The 15,584-nt window shown below is 43.9% G+C and overlaps 1 protein-coding gene across 1 annotated transcript in view; it reads left to right on the plus strand.

The window, feature by feature from the left end:
- LOC137363988 ((E3-independent) E2 ubiquitin-conjugating enzyme UBE2O-like) overlaps positions 1 to 15,584 on the plus strand; it is a 336,360-nt gene that overhangs the window by 92,111 nt on the left and 228,665 nt on the right. The window contains 4 exon segments of the mRNA XM_068027481.1: positions 2,638 to 2,700; positions 4,547 to 4,657; positions 7,777 to 7,874; positions 11,644 to 11,707. Of these exon segments, the coding sequence (XP_067883582.1) occupies positions 2,638 to 2,700; positions 4,547 to 4,657; positions 7,777 to 7,874; positions 11,644 to 11,707 (336 nt within the window).

Genomic DNA, 15,584 nt, shown 5'->3' on the forward strand with positions numbered 1-15,584 from the left:
TATCAAATGGCAGTTAATCACCTCACTGATGCTAAGTTTGGGTTCTGCCAGAACCACTCTGCTCCAGATCTCATTGCAGCCTTGGTCCAAACATGGAAAAAAGAGCTGGATCACAGAGGTGAGTTGAGTGACTGCCCTTGATGACAAGGCACCACGAAGCCCTAGTAGAAATTAAGTCAGTGGAAATCAGGGCGAAAACTCTGCACTGGTTGGAGTCGCACCTGGAGTGAGGGAAGATGTTTATGGTTGTTTGAGGGCAATTATCTCATCTCCAGGGCATTGCTGCAAGTGTTCCTTTTAGGGCAGCGTCCTTGGCCCACCCATCTCCAGCTGCTTCATCAATGTTCTTCATTCCATCATAAGGTTAGTGGGATGTTTCCTAATCGCACATGTTCAATGCCAATTGCAACTCTTCAGATACTTAAGCAATCCGTGCCCATATGCAGCAAAACCTGGATAATATTCACACTCAAGCTTGTTTTTTAACACTAATGGGACAGCTTTACTGTCCGTCTTTAATTGCCCTTGAGAAGGTGGTGTTGAACTGCCTTCTTGAACAGCTGCTGTCCATGCGGTGTAGGTACATCCACAGTGCTGTTAGGGAGGGAATTCCAGGATTTTGACCTGGCGACCGTGAAGGAACGGTGATAAAGTTCCAAGTCAGGATGGTGTGTGACTTGGAAGGAAAGTTGCAGATGGCGTTGTTCCCATGCGTCTGCTACTCTTGTGCTTCTAGGTGTTAGAGGTTGTGGGTTTGGAAGTTGCTGTCGAAGGAGCCATTCGTCCCATCGAGTCCATGCCGGCTCTCTTTATCCACAGTATTTGAGGCTGCTCCAGTTCAGTTTCTGGTCGATGGAACCCCCCCAGGATGACGTTAGTGGGGGATTCAGTGATGGTAATGCTGTTGAATGTCAAGGGGAGATGGTTAGATTCTGTCTTGTTGGAGATTGTCGTAGCCTAGCACATGTGTGGCGAGAATGTTACTTGCCACTTAACAGCCCAAGCCTGAATCTTGTCCAGGTCTTGCATATTGACATGGACTGCTTCAGTATCTGAGGAGTTGCAAACGGTATGGAACATTGTACAGTCATCAGGGAACATGCTCACTTCTGACCTTATGATGGAGGGAAGGTCATTGATGAAGCTGCTGAAGACGATTGGGCCTAGGACACTACCCTGAGGAACTCCTGCAGCAATGTCCTATCTCCTATGCAACTGATTTCTACATAGACCATGACTTCTGGGTTTTAGAGCTTGAGTAGCAGCTGGCATCACTATGGAGCATCTGGAAGGTTGGGAGTTTTGTGGATAGCACATTTATAGATCTGGTCACCCCGTAGCTTAAAGGCATGCAGGCGGAGAGGGAATGGGTGACCGCCAGGCAAGCAAGTAAAATCAGGCAGGTATTGCAGGAGTCCGCTGAGTGCATCTCTCTCCAACCGGCACCACGGCTGGCTCAACTGTACAGGGGCAAGAATAAGAATGGAAAAGCAATAGTGATGGGGGATTTGATAGGGGAACAGACAGGTGATTCTGCAGATGCAGACGTGAATCCAGGAAGGTATGTTGCCTCTCTGGTGCCAGGGTCAACGATGTCACTGCACAACTGCAGAGCACCCTGAGCGAGCAGCGAATGGTCGTGGTCCATAATTGGTACCAATGATGCAAGTAGAAAGGGATGAGGTCCTGAAGACAGTTTAGGGAGCTAGGAAAGAAACTAGCCAGCAGAACATCAAAGATAGTAATCTCCAGATTGTTCCCAGTACCATGCGCGTGAGTATAGAAATGAAAGGATAGAGTCAAGGAATGCATGGCTGGAGAGCTGGCACAGGAGGGAAGGCTACAGATTCCTGGGGATCGGGACTGATCTCTAGGGGTGACGGGACCTATACAGGCTGGGTGGGTTGCACCTGAACAGAGCCAGGGCCAATTCCTTGCGGGGCAATTTGCTAGTGCTATTGGGCAGGGTTTAAACTAACTTGGCAGGGGAACCAGGAGGTAATATTAGTGAGGAAAACCAAAGTTCACTCCCATCTCTTTCACTCGCTTCCCCCCCCCCCTTCTCTTTTTCACTCGCCCTCTCTTTCACCCCCCGAATATTTACTCTCCTGGTTGCAGGTTTCCTGGATGATGTGTTTAGCTAATTACTCCAACGGAGGCTACTAATGACAGCATCTGCTCATCACTCCATCGGAATTGGGTTTTCTAATTGCAGTTTATTAGTTTCAATTGCTCTTTATGAACTGCTTTTTAACTTTGTTAAAAGACTACTTCTGGGATGCGAACCTGTTGTATTTATTCATTCGGGTAAAGAGGTTGAATGAGTATTAGCAGTTTATTTGTTTCTTTGTTTGCATTTCATCACACTTTTCCCTTCCCCTCTCAGAACACTGATCTGTAATGTTTGCTGGTATACTTGCATTGCACATAATTAATAGCTTAGATAAATGCTTAGTTTAGCTGCATTGATGCACGATATTTAATTTTTTCCTGCCATTGACAGCATTGTATTGGATTGTAATGTAACAGTGGCCTTTTATTCTGTGATCCCTATAATATAATATAGATTAATCTATACAGGTTCAGTTGCATTTAATGTTCAGTGCTGTGAACAGCTTCCTTTTTGTTCTATTTTAGCTGAAACTAGAAGACCGCTCGCTGATGCCTCGTGATTTGGTTCGACGTATGGGCACAAATGCTGTAAGTTTCTTGTCTGCACATCATACTTCCTGCAATCTGGCCTGAAACATTTCTAACCTCCTTCCAGTCCCAGGTGTTCATGTACTTGGTTCCTTGCTAAGATCAATGTTTTATTATCCTCCTGATCCTTTCCCCTCTTGGCCTGTTCCTCTGCAGTGAGGAAAGGTTTGTGCAGAATTCTGCTTCATGGGAATGTGTGCAAGTGATCTTTGTAAGTTGCTCTGCAAAACATCTGTAAGTGTAAAACATTAATACTGGTTCACCTCCAATCTGCTTTTGTGCCTACTACAGAGGATGATACAGTAGCTTCGTATGTAGTCATTATGTTGCTGGACGAACAATCCAGTGAGTTCAGTTCCACTATGGCAGGTTGTGAATTCCAAAATATCTGCACATTTTTGAGATGGCACAAGAACAGTAACCACGGAGCTGTCAGATTGTTGGAAAAACCCTAGTTCATGAATGTACGTCGTGGATACTGGTACCCATGCTCGGTTTGGCATACATGCAATGCTAGTCCCGCACTGTGGCTCTTAATGTCCTGCAATTGTGGGGTATGGGGGTGGCAAAGGATGGGTAGAAATTATAAGGAGGAAAAACATCAAGAAGGTTAGCTGTGCGAATGTTGATTGGGAGATGGGAGTGGTGGCCTCTAACTCGCCTTGTTCCTTCCTGAATGGCTTGTTTGGTATTGCCGTCTGAATATCTCTCCCCTTTTTAAGTAATTGTTGTCTCATGAGGAATAGTGTTACCTACAAGTGTTCAAGACCAATTCTCTCAGTAAGAGGATGCCAGCAAAATGTTCATGTATTTTGAAAACCTATATGAGCCACAGGAATGAAGGGGCTGACTGGCCTCCTGTGCTGTATCATTGAATCTGGACTGAAAGGTCCGAGTTTGATCCTGATCTGTGTTGAGGGAATTGATTCTTACTGGGATGGAGATGAGGCATTACAACTGTTCTTGGTGCTGCATGGGCTACAGAAGGAAATCCGGTGAAGGACCCCATTCCATATTGCAGTGAAGGAACTCTGTTTTGCAAACTGTTCATTTTCCTCTCACTCTGAAACTTCCCTGCTGTGTAGCTGTTGGTTGGTTGGCTTTTTAAAAAATTCTTCATGGGGTGAGTGTGTCTCTAGTAAGGCCAGTATTTGTTGCCATCCCTAACTGCCCTTGAAGGTGCATTTGCAATGCTGGAATTAGCTGCCTCCCTTCAAACACTCTTCTTTGGCCTCCTTATCTCGAGAGACAATGGATAAGCGCCTGGAGGTGGTCAGTGGTTTGTGAAGCGGCGCCTGGAGTGGCTATAAAGGCCAATTCTAGAGTGACTGGCTCTTCCACAGGTGCTGCAGAGAAATTTGTTTGTCGGGACTGTTACACAGTTGGCTCTCCCCTTGCGCCTCTGTCTTTTTTCCTGCCAACTACTAAGTCTCTTCGACTCGCCACACTTTAGCCCCGCTTTTGTGGCTGCCCGCCAGCTTTGGCGGACACTGGCAACTGACTCCCACGACTTGTGATCAGTGTCACAGGATTTCATGTCGCGTTTGCAGACGTCTTTAAAGCGGAGACATGGACGGCCAGTGGGTCTGATACCAGTGGCGAGCTCGCTGTGCAATGTGTCTTTGGGGATCCTGCCATCTTCCATGCGGCTCACATGGCCATACTAGGCTTATAATCGTTGTTTTTGTGAAATGAGATCATTGAAATAGTAATTAATGTTTTGACATCTTGCTAATTGTGGCTGTTCTATTGCAGTGCGATACACTCTACATGACTAAACATTTTGGACAAATGAAACATTGCAATGTTGTAGACTGACTTCATTCTGTGTCTGCATCTTTTATAGGATAATCAATGTGGAACAGTGATTGATGTAAATATGGAGTGCACCTTGAAGATTCTGGGAACAAATTATATTCTTCATCCGGTCAACAGCAGAGACTTGCAGCATATTTGGGTACGTGATTGGGAAGCTGCAAAATTGTCATTTGTTTTGCTAATATTCGCATTGCTTTCTTTTTCTAGAAATGAGGGTTTCCTGTCGCCCCACTTTTGGGAAGAAGCTTTTCAGATCTTCGTGTAATATGCACACACAAGAAACTATTGGTTGTGTTGCATAATGTTGAATTGATGTCGCACACTGTTTAGGGTGTACAGCACAGAAATAGACATTTCAGCCCAACTGGTCTTTGCCGCTGTTTGCTCCTTTAGGAAAAAATGTCAGCCAGTCTAGTTTACTGATTGTTTTAGATTCACATTATGATTTTCTTCACCTTTTGTCCAAAATTAATGGTTTGGGCAACAATTTCATTGAACAAGGAAGATAGTTTGGTACATTAAACAAAAATGTAGAGTCATTTGTATTTTATAGAAAAATATCCAGGAATTAGAATAGCAAAGCATTGCCTGCAGGTTCTGAAGAACCTTTCCACAAAGCAAGCTAGTATACTGATCTCCATTCCAGTTGGCAGTTAGTCTTTGAACTCATCCAGTGTTTCCTTATTCATTAAACTTTGTAGCTTTAAGGAGCATATATTGATATATTAGCAGAAATCTATATGTATATTGAAGTGTTGCCTTACCTGTGAAACTTTCCTATTTTCTCACTTGATTAAACTTCTCTCATACTTTTGCTCACCTGATTTTCTCCAAGCCTGACCCCTAACGTAAGTGTAACTCTTGCCATTTTCCTGGAATCTCCCAGTTCCATTTCCATGATGTATCCACAGAACCACTGCGTTTGGAGCTACTAAAATGAGTCTGTGGCCCAATGCTGGTTATTCCCCAATGCAGTTTTGCTGCCCCACTCCAACCTCTGTACACCGTGTCGAGCTAAACTGAACCCTGCTCAAAGACCCAACCCCAAAATCTGTCATAGTCCTGAGCTCCAAAGCTCAACTCCAGTGGAATAAAGCTGTGTTATTGGAATGCATTTAGAATTCCTTCAGCACCAAGTTTTTTTAAATTCATTCATGGGATGTGGGCATCGCTGGCTAGGCCAGCATTTATTGCCCATCCCTAATTGCCCTTGAGAAGGTGGTGGTGAGCTGCTGCCTTGAACCGCTGCAGTCCATGTGAGGCAGGTACACCCACAGTGCTGTTAGGAAGGGAGTTCCAGGATTTTGACCCAGCGACAGTGAAGGAACAGTGATATAGTTCCAAGTCAGGATGGTGTGTTGCTGAAGAATCCTGTGGCAGAAGAGAATATAGGGAAGGCTGTACTTAAGATGTTTTAAAATAATTGAGCCCCTCCCTCCCACACAGCCTTCATTAACCAGATCTTGGCACCAGTCGCATTTTCAGAAATGCTGCTTTGTTGAGTAGGGAAAGTTGGCTTGTTTTATCGCAGTGATCTGGAGGAACGGTGTTTATCATTTCACTGTTCTAAACCACTGTTCCAACAATGTTTAAGTATTTTTTCCTTTTTCCCAAATGATCATGAACACCATCACCACCATCTTCCTCCCTCCAGCCACTGCCACCTTGCCTTATACTGAGCATCCGTAGAATCATAGAATGGTTATAGCAGAGAAGGCGGCCAGTCAAACCTGTCCCAGCTCTCTGCAAGAGCAGTTTAGCTAGTCCCACTCCCATTCCCTTTCCCCATAGTCCTACCAATTTTTCCCCTTTGGGTTCTTATCAAATTCTCCTCCTTTGAAAACCACAAAAGAATCTGTCTCCACCACCTTTTTCAGGCAGTGCATTCCAGGTTGTAACCACTCGCTGCATAATGAAGTTTTTCCACCCGTCACCTTTGATTCTGATGCTAATCCCTTTAAGTCTTTGTCCTCTGGTTCTAAACCCCTCATGATTTTGAACACCCCTATCAAATCTCCTCAGCCTTCTCTTTGAGAACTTCTCCAGTCTGTTCATGTAACTGAAGTCCCTCGTTCCTGGAACCATTTTTGTAAATCTTTTCTGCACCCTCTCCTAAAGCATTCACATCCTTAAAGTGCGGTACCCAAAATTGGACACTGTTCCAGTTGAGGATGAGCCAGTGTTTAATAAAGGTGGTTCATAGCGTCTTTGCTTTTGTACTTCATGCCTCTATTTATAAAGCTTAGGATTCCGTATGCTTTTTTTAACCACTTCCCAACTTGCCTTGCCTCCAACGTTTTATGCACATGTGCCACCAGGTCTCTGTTCCCGCACCCCCTTTAGAATTTACTCAGTTTATATTGCCTCTCCTCGTTCTTGCGACCAGAGTACCTGTTTGCATTTCTGTTCATTAAATTTCACCTGCCATGTGTTTGCCCATTCCACCAGCCTGTCTATGCCCTCTTGAAGCCTCTTTGTTAGCCCCTCATCCCTGAGAAATCTGCTTCATTGTGCTTGTCAGGACCATCTCTCCATCCCTGTGCCAACCCCGCCCCTTCCTGTCCCATCCCAGCGCACCCTAGCCTGCCCACACTCCCCATGTACCATTCTAGTTGCTTCTCAACCCAGATCTTTCTCTGCTATTGGAGAAATTTCCTTCAATGTGTCTTTGTCAGCCTCATTCTGAACAGAGAGTTTTATTAGTTTTGTGAAACTTCTAGTCATGATCAGTCAGGACCTCTTTCTTCTTCAGTTCTGAAGAAGGGTCACTGACCTGAAACGTTATCTCTGCTTCTCTCTCCACAGATACTTCCAGACCTGCTGAGTGTTTCCAGCATTTCTGGTTTTTATTCCTCTTTCTCCTCTGCTGTTTCATACAGCACAGGAAGAGTTACATTGTGCCTGTGATGGCTTTCAAAGAACTAACTAGTCCAACTCCTTTTTACCCCAGAAATGTTTCCTTTTTCGCTATGACATTAGTTTTTCTGGCCTCCTGCTGCAGCTTCCTCCTGCTAACCTGTTTTGTCCCAGTCCTTGCAAATCCCAAGCCCCCTCAGCGCTGTCAGTGAGTCTGCAAAAGCTATGCATGTAACAGAATATCTCCTTTTGTACAAGAATGCATGCTTTCGTATAACATTGGTGATTCAACAAATTACATTTTGGAATGTATGATTGTTTCTGTGTTGCAAAATGCATTGCGAAACCAGAACTAACTCCTTATTTAAGTGTAACTATTTAATACCAAATGTTCTTTCTCAGCCGTTTGTCTATGGAGACTACATAGCCTTCGATTGCTGGCTAGGAAAAGTTGACAACATTGTGGCCCAGCTCATCCTTAAACTATCAAACGGAGCCAGGTATCACTCCTCATCTTTTGTTTGAATTGTGTATGTTATATAGTTATGTAAAATGGGATTATGGAAAGAGTCACTTGTCCTCAGATTTGATTTTATAATGAGCCTAATTATGTACCAGAAATATTATCCACTTAGTTCTGAGCTATGCAGACCAATAAGATCTGATTCAATCTTCAGTCTTTGCTGAAACTTGCAGCTCTCCATTGGTGCAGCAGTAGAAATAGTAAATTGACCTCTGTCCCTTGATTGAGGAAGGCCAAGAATCAGCTAGGGTTTCTGTTTCTAATTGGTCAATGATCCATTCTGATAAAGTGTGCATCTGTGGGTATCTTTTTGACTAACACAACCTCCACATTAGAACAGATCCACTTCAATCAGTTTTCGAAAGCGAAATACTGTGGATACTGGAAATTTGAAACAAAAACAGAAAATGCTGGGCAGGTCTGGCAGCATCTGTGGAGAGAGAAACAGTTGATGTTTCAGGTCATTGTCATCACGGCGCAGAAGGAGGCCATTCGGCCCATTGAGTCCACACCGGCTCTCAGCAGAGTAATCCAATCAGTCCCATTCCTCCACTCTATATCCCCATAGCCCAGTGAGTTTATTTCCTTCAAGTGCCCATCCAATGTCCTTTTCAAATCGTTCATCGTCTCTGGTTTCAAAACCCTTGTAGGTAGTAGGTCATTAGCACTCTCTGCGTTTAAAAAAAAAAAAAATTCTCCCTCACATCCCACCCCGCATCTCTTGCCATAACCTTAAATCTGTGTCCCCTAGTCCTTGCATCATCAGCTAACAGGAATAGCTTTTCTTTGTCTACCCTATCCACACCTGTCAGAATTTTGGGCACCTCTATCAAATTTCCGCTCAATCTCCTTTGCTCCAAGTAGAACAACCGCAGCCTCTCCAACCTAACCTTGTAGCTAAAATCCCTCATCCCTGGAACCATTCTAGTAAATCTCCTCTGCCCTCAAGGATCCACACATCCTTTCTAAAATGTGGTGACCAGAACTGGAAGCAATACTCTAGTTGTGGCAGAACCAGAGTTTGATGGGTTCAGTATAGCCTCCCTGCTTTTGTACTCTATGCCTCTATTTATGAAGCCGAAGATATCAATGCTTTGCTAACTGCTCTCAATATGTCCTCACTTTTTAAAGATCTTTGCACATGACCCCCACCCCCCCACCTCCACCAGGCCCTCCCCACTCTTTAGAACTGTACCATTTAGTCTATAGTGCCTCTTCCTATTCCTTTTGCCAAAATGCATCACCTAACATTTCTGTTAAAATTCATCTGCCACTTGTCTGCCCATTCTGCTAGCCTATCTATGTCCTGTTGCAGTTGATTGGTATCATCCTCACTGTCTGCCTCACCCCCAAATCATTGGCAAATTTTGAAATTTTACTCTGCATCCCAATATCTAAGTCGTTAAGTACATTAAAAAAGCAGTGGGTCCTATCACTGAACCTTGGAGAACACCACTAGCTACCATCCTCCAGTCTGAAAAACAGCCATTTACCATGACTCTGTCCTTCAGCCAAATTTTTTTTATCCAAGCTGATACTGACCCTCTTATTCCATGAGCCTCGGTTTTGTTAATCAGCCTTTTTATGTGGTACTTTGTCAAAGGCTTTCTTAAAATCCCTGTAAACATCATTGCTTTCCCTTCATCAACCTTCTCTGTTACTTCAAAAAATTCAATCAAATATTGTTTGCTATTCACAATGTGGTTCCTCTACATTGGGGAGACCAAACACAGACTGGGTGACTGCTTTGTGGAACACTTCTGTTCAGTCTGCAAACGTGACCTTGAGCTTCCTGTCGTCTGTCATTACAAATCTATACCTTTCTCACACTCTGACCTTTCTGTCCTTGGCCTGCTACAGTGTTCCAATGAAGCTGAACTCCAGCTCAAGGAACAGCACCTCATCTTTTGACTGGGCACTTCACACACTTCTGGACTCAATTTTGAGATCAACAATGTTAAATCATTACCTCCTGTCTCCATTTTGTTTCTTTTGCTGGTTCAGTTTTTCTCATTTCTTAATCTCTTTACTTTTGTGTTTGGATGGCTGCTATTCTGCCATTCACACCTCCCCTAGACACACCTTTTGTTCAGCGATGTGGCCTTGTCCAGTCTACAGCTTCTCGTTTGTTATCTCGTGCCCCACCCCCACCTCACTTGCTTATAACCTGTGACATTTTTGATATTTGTCAGTTCCGAAGAAAGGTCACTGACCCGAAACGTTAACTCTGCTTCTCTTTCCACAGATGCTGCCAGACCTGCTGAGTGGCTCCAGCATTTTTTGTTTTTGTTTCAGATTTCCAGCATCCGCAGTATTTTGCTTTTACACCTTTTGTTCTGTTACTTGTCTCATTGCTATTCCCTTTGGCGTTGTACCATGGAACCTTTTTGTCATTTAGTCTGTCCTGCCCATATCACAGACCTTCCCTTTTGTTGTTTTTCCCACCCATTCCCCCCCCTTCATTTGCTTAAAACCTCTTACATTTCCAACTCTTCCAATTCTGATGAAAGGTCACAGACATGAAATGTTAACTGTTTCTCTATCCACAGATGCTGCCAGAGCTGCTGAGTGTTTTCAGCATTTTCTGTTTGAATCAGTTTTCAATTCAGTTCAGAGTATGGACGTTACTAGCAAGGCTGGCATTATTGGTTCTCCCTTTTGCCCTTGAGAAGGTTGTGGTTGTGAGCTGCTGGCTTGAACTGCAGCAATCTGTGGTAAAGGTGCTCCCAACACTGTCATGTAGTAAGTTGAGCAAAGTGTTGGCGGGCATCTAATGCCTTTGATTCCTTTGGCAGTGAGAAAGAGGAATTGTTGTGAAGTCTTTTTTTTTAAGTTGCACTTTTTTTATTCCCACTATTTCCTGTTTAAAACAGCACATTGAGGAGTTCAGAATGTATCTGGTAGCCTATGAACTTCCAATTGATGCTGTCCAGGAGGTGTGAATAAATGTTTCACTTCTCAATGGTATGTTTTATTTAATTTCCTGCAATTAACACTTAAAATGTGAAAGGTCTAGGGAATCTATTTTCTATGTTTTCTCACTCAATTTAGCAGAGTCATGTGTCACATAATTAAAGACTGAAACATGTGGGAAATATTTTACAAAAATATTTAGAATTTGTAATCAATGAACTTGTATTCCTATAGTACCTGTCATGATCTCAAATCCCAAAGTGCTTTACAAGCAGTGAAACACCTTTTTGAAGTACAGGTACTGTTTTAGGAAACACAGCAACCAATTTGTTCACAGCAATGAGGTAAATGACCAGATATTCTGTTTTATTGATGGTTAAGGGATAAATATTGGCCAGGACACAGGAGAGAACTCGCCTGCTGCTCCAGAAAATAATACTGTGGAATCTTCTACGTCCACCTAGTAGGATAGACGCCCTCAATTTAACATCTCAACAGAGAGATGGCACCTCCTGACCAGCTGTTCCCCAGTGCTGTTCTGGGAATGTTGGCCTGGATTGTGGGCTTGATTATGGAGTGGGGATTGAACCTTTTACCTTCTGACTCAGTTGACTGAGTGCCACCCACTAAGCCTCAACTAATATTTGTTTCGTTTTTATATCTGGTTTGTTGTTATTTCCTCTTTCCCTATGTTGCCAGTATCTCCTGTGTTCATCTGTGCAATGTTTACCAATACACTGTCCTGTTTTTAGATCTGGTTTATTTTGTGTGTCCCACTTATACCAATACGGTCCATACTGAATGTATTGAATGACAGTCTGTTCCTCTTTTAGGTGCTCAATGAGTACCAGTGATGGCAGTAAGCTTGTTGATCTTTGTCCCCATGTCAGCGACTCGGTAAGTTTGTCATTGTTGCCTGATTGGGGGAGGGTGTGGGAGCAGAAATTCTGTTACCTTGCAGTGTTCGTGCTAATATGTTTATTCGACAAACTTTTGTGAATTTGATGATTTCTAAGTCAATATTGACACCCAGTGAGCTAACCAACAATCTGAAGTGTTTGATTAGTGGTTGTGTGTACGTGGGCCTATGCTTAGTGGATTGGGATTGGGAAAAGGTTTTCTCAATGATGCGTTCCTTTTAGAAAATATTTGCCCAATTCAAGTCCCTTTTTTTAGAACTGGTGGCTATATGTGTTCACGAATGGACGACATGACTCTCCAGTGATGAGCTCCCGTGCGTGAAAACGCCAGGCTCAATAGGCCTAACAACACATGATCTACCTGCACAAGTGTAAAGCTTGTGCCTGTCTTCCTTTATCCATTTTCATTGCTGTTGACCTCCTTTACCATCAACACAAGATGGCACCACTGGCTCACTAGCTTTGTGTATGGTCTTACTGAATGAACTTGCCCAATCAAATTTTGATTTTCCAAATAAGGTGACAATTCCAGGAAGCTGTCTGTCAGGCATACAGCACTTTGAGCTCAAACACCACAATTCTTTGCCACCTTTATACCTTTCTGGGCCATATATTGCTGATCTAAACGCCCGTATGAATCATGCAACTACTTCCCTCAACTACAAGATGTATGTGTATGAGCACTAATGGGTAAAGTTATACGAATGAGGCTTCAGACTTCATTACAGCCTAGGTCCAAACATGAATAAAAGAGTTGGATTCCAGACACGAAATGAAAGTGACTGCCCTTGACATCAAAGCACCATTTGACTGAGTGTGGCACCAAGGAGCCCTAGTACAATTGGAAGTCAATGGGGATCAGGGGGAAAACAGTATAAGAATCAAATTGAATGAATTGCAGGTTCAAATTCAACTTGGTCTGACAGCCCAGTTGAATTCCATCAGGGCTGGGAACTAAGGCCTGCAGGAAAGATGGGGAAAATGGTAGAGGGGGAGGAGTAGCTTTAATGATTAAGGATTGATGTCTTACACAGACACAATGGGTCGAAGGGCCTGTTTCTGTGCTGTATGACTCGATGACTCCGAGGATTGAATCACCAAGTACGAGAGGACATAGTGAGAGATAAGCAGGCAGTGAAGACTTTATGGGTTAGAATTAAGAAAAAGAAAAGGTTTTAAGACTGTAGTGGGAGTGGCGTATCGGTCCTCAGGTAGCAGCTGTGAAGTGGTAGAATGTATAAATGGAGAGATTAGACGAATGTAGCAAAGGCAAAGTAGTTTTAAAGGGAAAATTTAACTTTCATAGATTGGAATGAGCAGACTAGCACATGTCAAAAAGGTAGCAAAGTACTTATGTTAATTTTCTTCAGCAATATGTCCCCGAACCAGCAAGGGTTCATTGATGGGGTGTGATCATCGTTGGCAAGGCCAATATTTATTGCCCATACCTAGTTTACCCTCTAAGGTGGTGAGCCGCCGCCTTGAACTGCTGTAGTCTTCACGTAGGTACATCAACTGTGCTGTTTAAAGAGGGAGTAACAGGATTTTGACCCAGTGACCAGTGAAGGAACGGTGGGCTGATTTGCCTGCTCCTGCTCCTCATTCTTATGACCTTATGATATATTTCCAAGTCCGGATGATGTGTGACTTGGGAAACTTGCAGTTGGAGATATTCCAATTTGCTACCTACCCCCCTTCAATGTGGTAGAAATCACAGATTTGGAAGGTGCTGTCGAAGGAGCTTTGGCAAGTTGCCGCAATATATCTTTTTCGGGACTCAGGAGATGAGTTAATTACTGCAGGACTCCCAGCCTCTGATCTGCTCTTGCAGCCACAATATTTGGCTGGTTTAGTTTAGTTTTTGGTTAGTGTTAACCCCCCAGGATGATGGTGGGGGATTTAGCGATGGGGGTATTCTGTTGAATATCAAGGGGTGGTAATGGTTAGATTTCTCTCTTGGAGATGGCCATTGCTGGTACTTCTGTGGTGTGAATGTTACTTGCCACTTATCAGTCTAAGCTTGAATGTTGTCCAGGTCTTGCTGCATGTGAACATGGGCTGCTTTCACAATTCGAGGAGTTGCGGACGGTGCTGAACATACTGCAGTGTCATGCAGGCCCCCACCTGCCAAGAATGAGGCACATTGGTTTTGTCATGAACATTGATTTTTAGCTGTTGCTGGAGGGAAGAAATGACTTGTTAAACAGATCAGCCATGGCTGGAACAAAATTTACATACTACCAGACGTTGAGGGTGAAGAAGCGCTTTCCAGGGCCGCCTAGGGAGGATGTAATCCACAAGGGCCAAGACTGGTTAGACCAGCTGGTCACATGACTAACTGGCTATTCCAGGGTTTTCTTTTGAACTAGCCACAGAATTCGAATTCAAAGACTGGTTTTTGCTCCTGGACTGAAGATCTCTCCTGTCTGCTCCCATCTCTTTCTCACAAGCTTCTGAATCCACATGAACCCCAAGAGAGAGAGAATCAACTGAAGACACATGAACCCCAAGAGAGAGAGGTCTCCAACAGCGAACAAGGTTTGAGAAGAATACTGGGCCCCAAAAAAAGGCAAGAGCTACCTACGATCAAGGACTCTACAGTGAGAACAAAACAAAGAACAAAGATAATTACAGCACAGGAACAGGCCCTTCGGCCCTCCAAGCCTGCGCCGATCCAGATCCTCTCTCTAAACATGTCGCCTATTTTCTAAGGTTCTGTATCTTTTTTCTTCCTGCCCATTCATGTATCTGTCTAGATGCATCTTAAAAGACTCCATCGTGCCCGCATCTACCACCTCCGCTGGCAACGCGTTCCAGGCACCCACCACCCTCTGCGTAAAGGACATTCCATGCATATCCCCCCTAAACTTTTCCCCTTTCACTTTGAACTCGTGTCCTCTAGTAAGTGAATCCCCCACTCTGGGGAAAAAGCCTCTTGCTATCCACCCTGTCTATACCTCTCATGATTTTGTACACCTCAATCAGGTCCCCCCTCAACCTCCGTCTTTCTAATGAAAATAATCCTAATCTACTCAACCTCTCTTCATAGCTAGCGCCCTCCATACCAGGCAACATCCTGGTGAACCTCCTCTGCACCCTCTCCAAAGCATCCACATCCTTTTGATAATGTGGCGACCAGAACTGTACGCAGTATTCCAAATGTGGCCGAACCAAAGTCCTATACAACTGTAACATGACCTGCCAACTCTTGTACTCAATACCCCGTCCGATGAAGGAAAGCATGCAGTATACCTTCTTGACCACTCTATTTACCTGCGTTGCCACCTTCAGGGAACAGTGGATCTGAACACCCAAATCTCTCTGGACATCAATTTTCCCCAGGACTTTTCCATTTACTGTATAGTTGACTCTTGAATTGGATCTTCCAAAATGCATCACCTCGCATTTGCCCGGATTGAACTCCATCTGCTATTTCTCTGCCCAACTCTCCAATCTATCTATATTCTGCTGTATTCTCTGACAGTCCCCTTCACTATCTGCTACTCCACCAATCTTAGTGTCGTCTGCAAACTTGCTAATCAGTCCACCTATACTTTCCTCCAAATCATTAATGTATATCACAAACAACAGTGGTCCCAGCACGGATCCCTGTGGAACACCACTGGTCACACGTCTCCATTTTGAGAAACTCCCTTCTACTGCTACTCTCTGTCTCCTGTTGCCCAGCCAGTTCTTTATCCATCTAGCTAGTACACCTTGGACCCCAAGCGCCTTCACTTTCTCCATCAGCCTGCCATGGGGAACCTTATCAAACGCCTTACTGAAGTCCATGTATATGACATCGACAGCCCTTCCCTCATCAATCAACTTTGTCACTTCCTCAAAGAATTCTA

The sequence above is a fragment of the Heterodontus francisci genome, unplaced genomic scaffold (assembly GCF_036365525.1).
Source record: "Heterodontus francisci isolate sHetFra1 unplaced genomic scaffold, sHetFra1.hap1 HAP1_SCAFFOLD_598, whole genome shotgun sequence".
Classification (NCBI taxonomy): Eukaryota; Metazoa; Chordata; class Chondrichthyes; order Heterodontiformes; family Heterodontidae; genus Heterodontus; species Heterodontus francisci.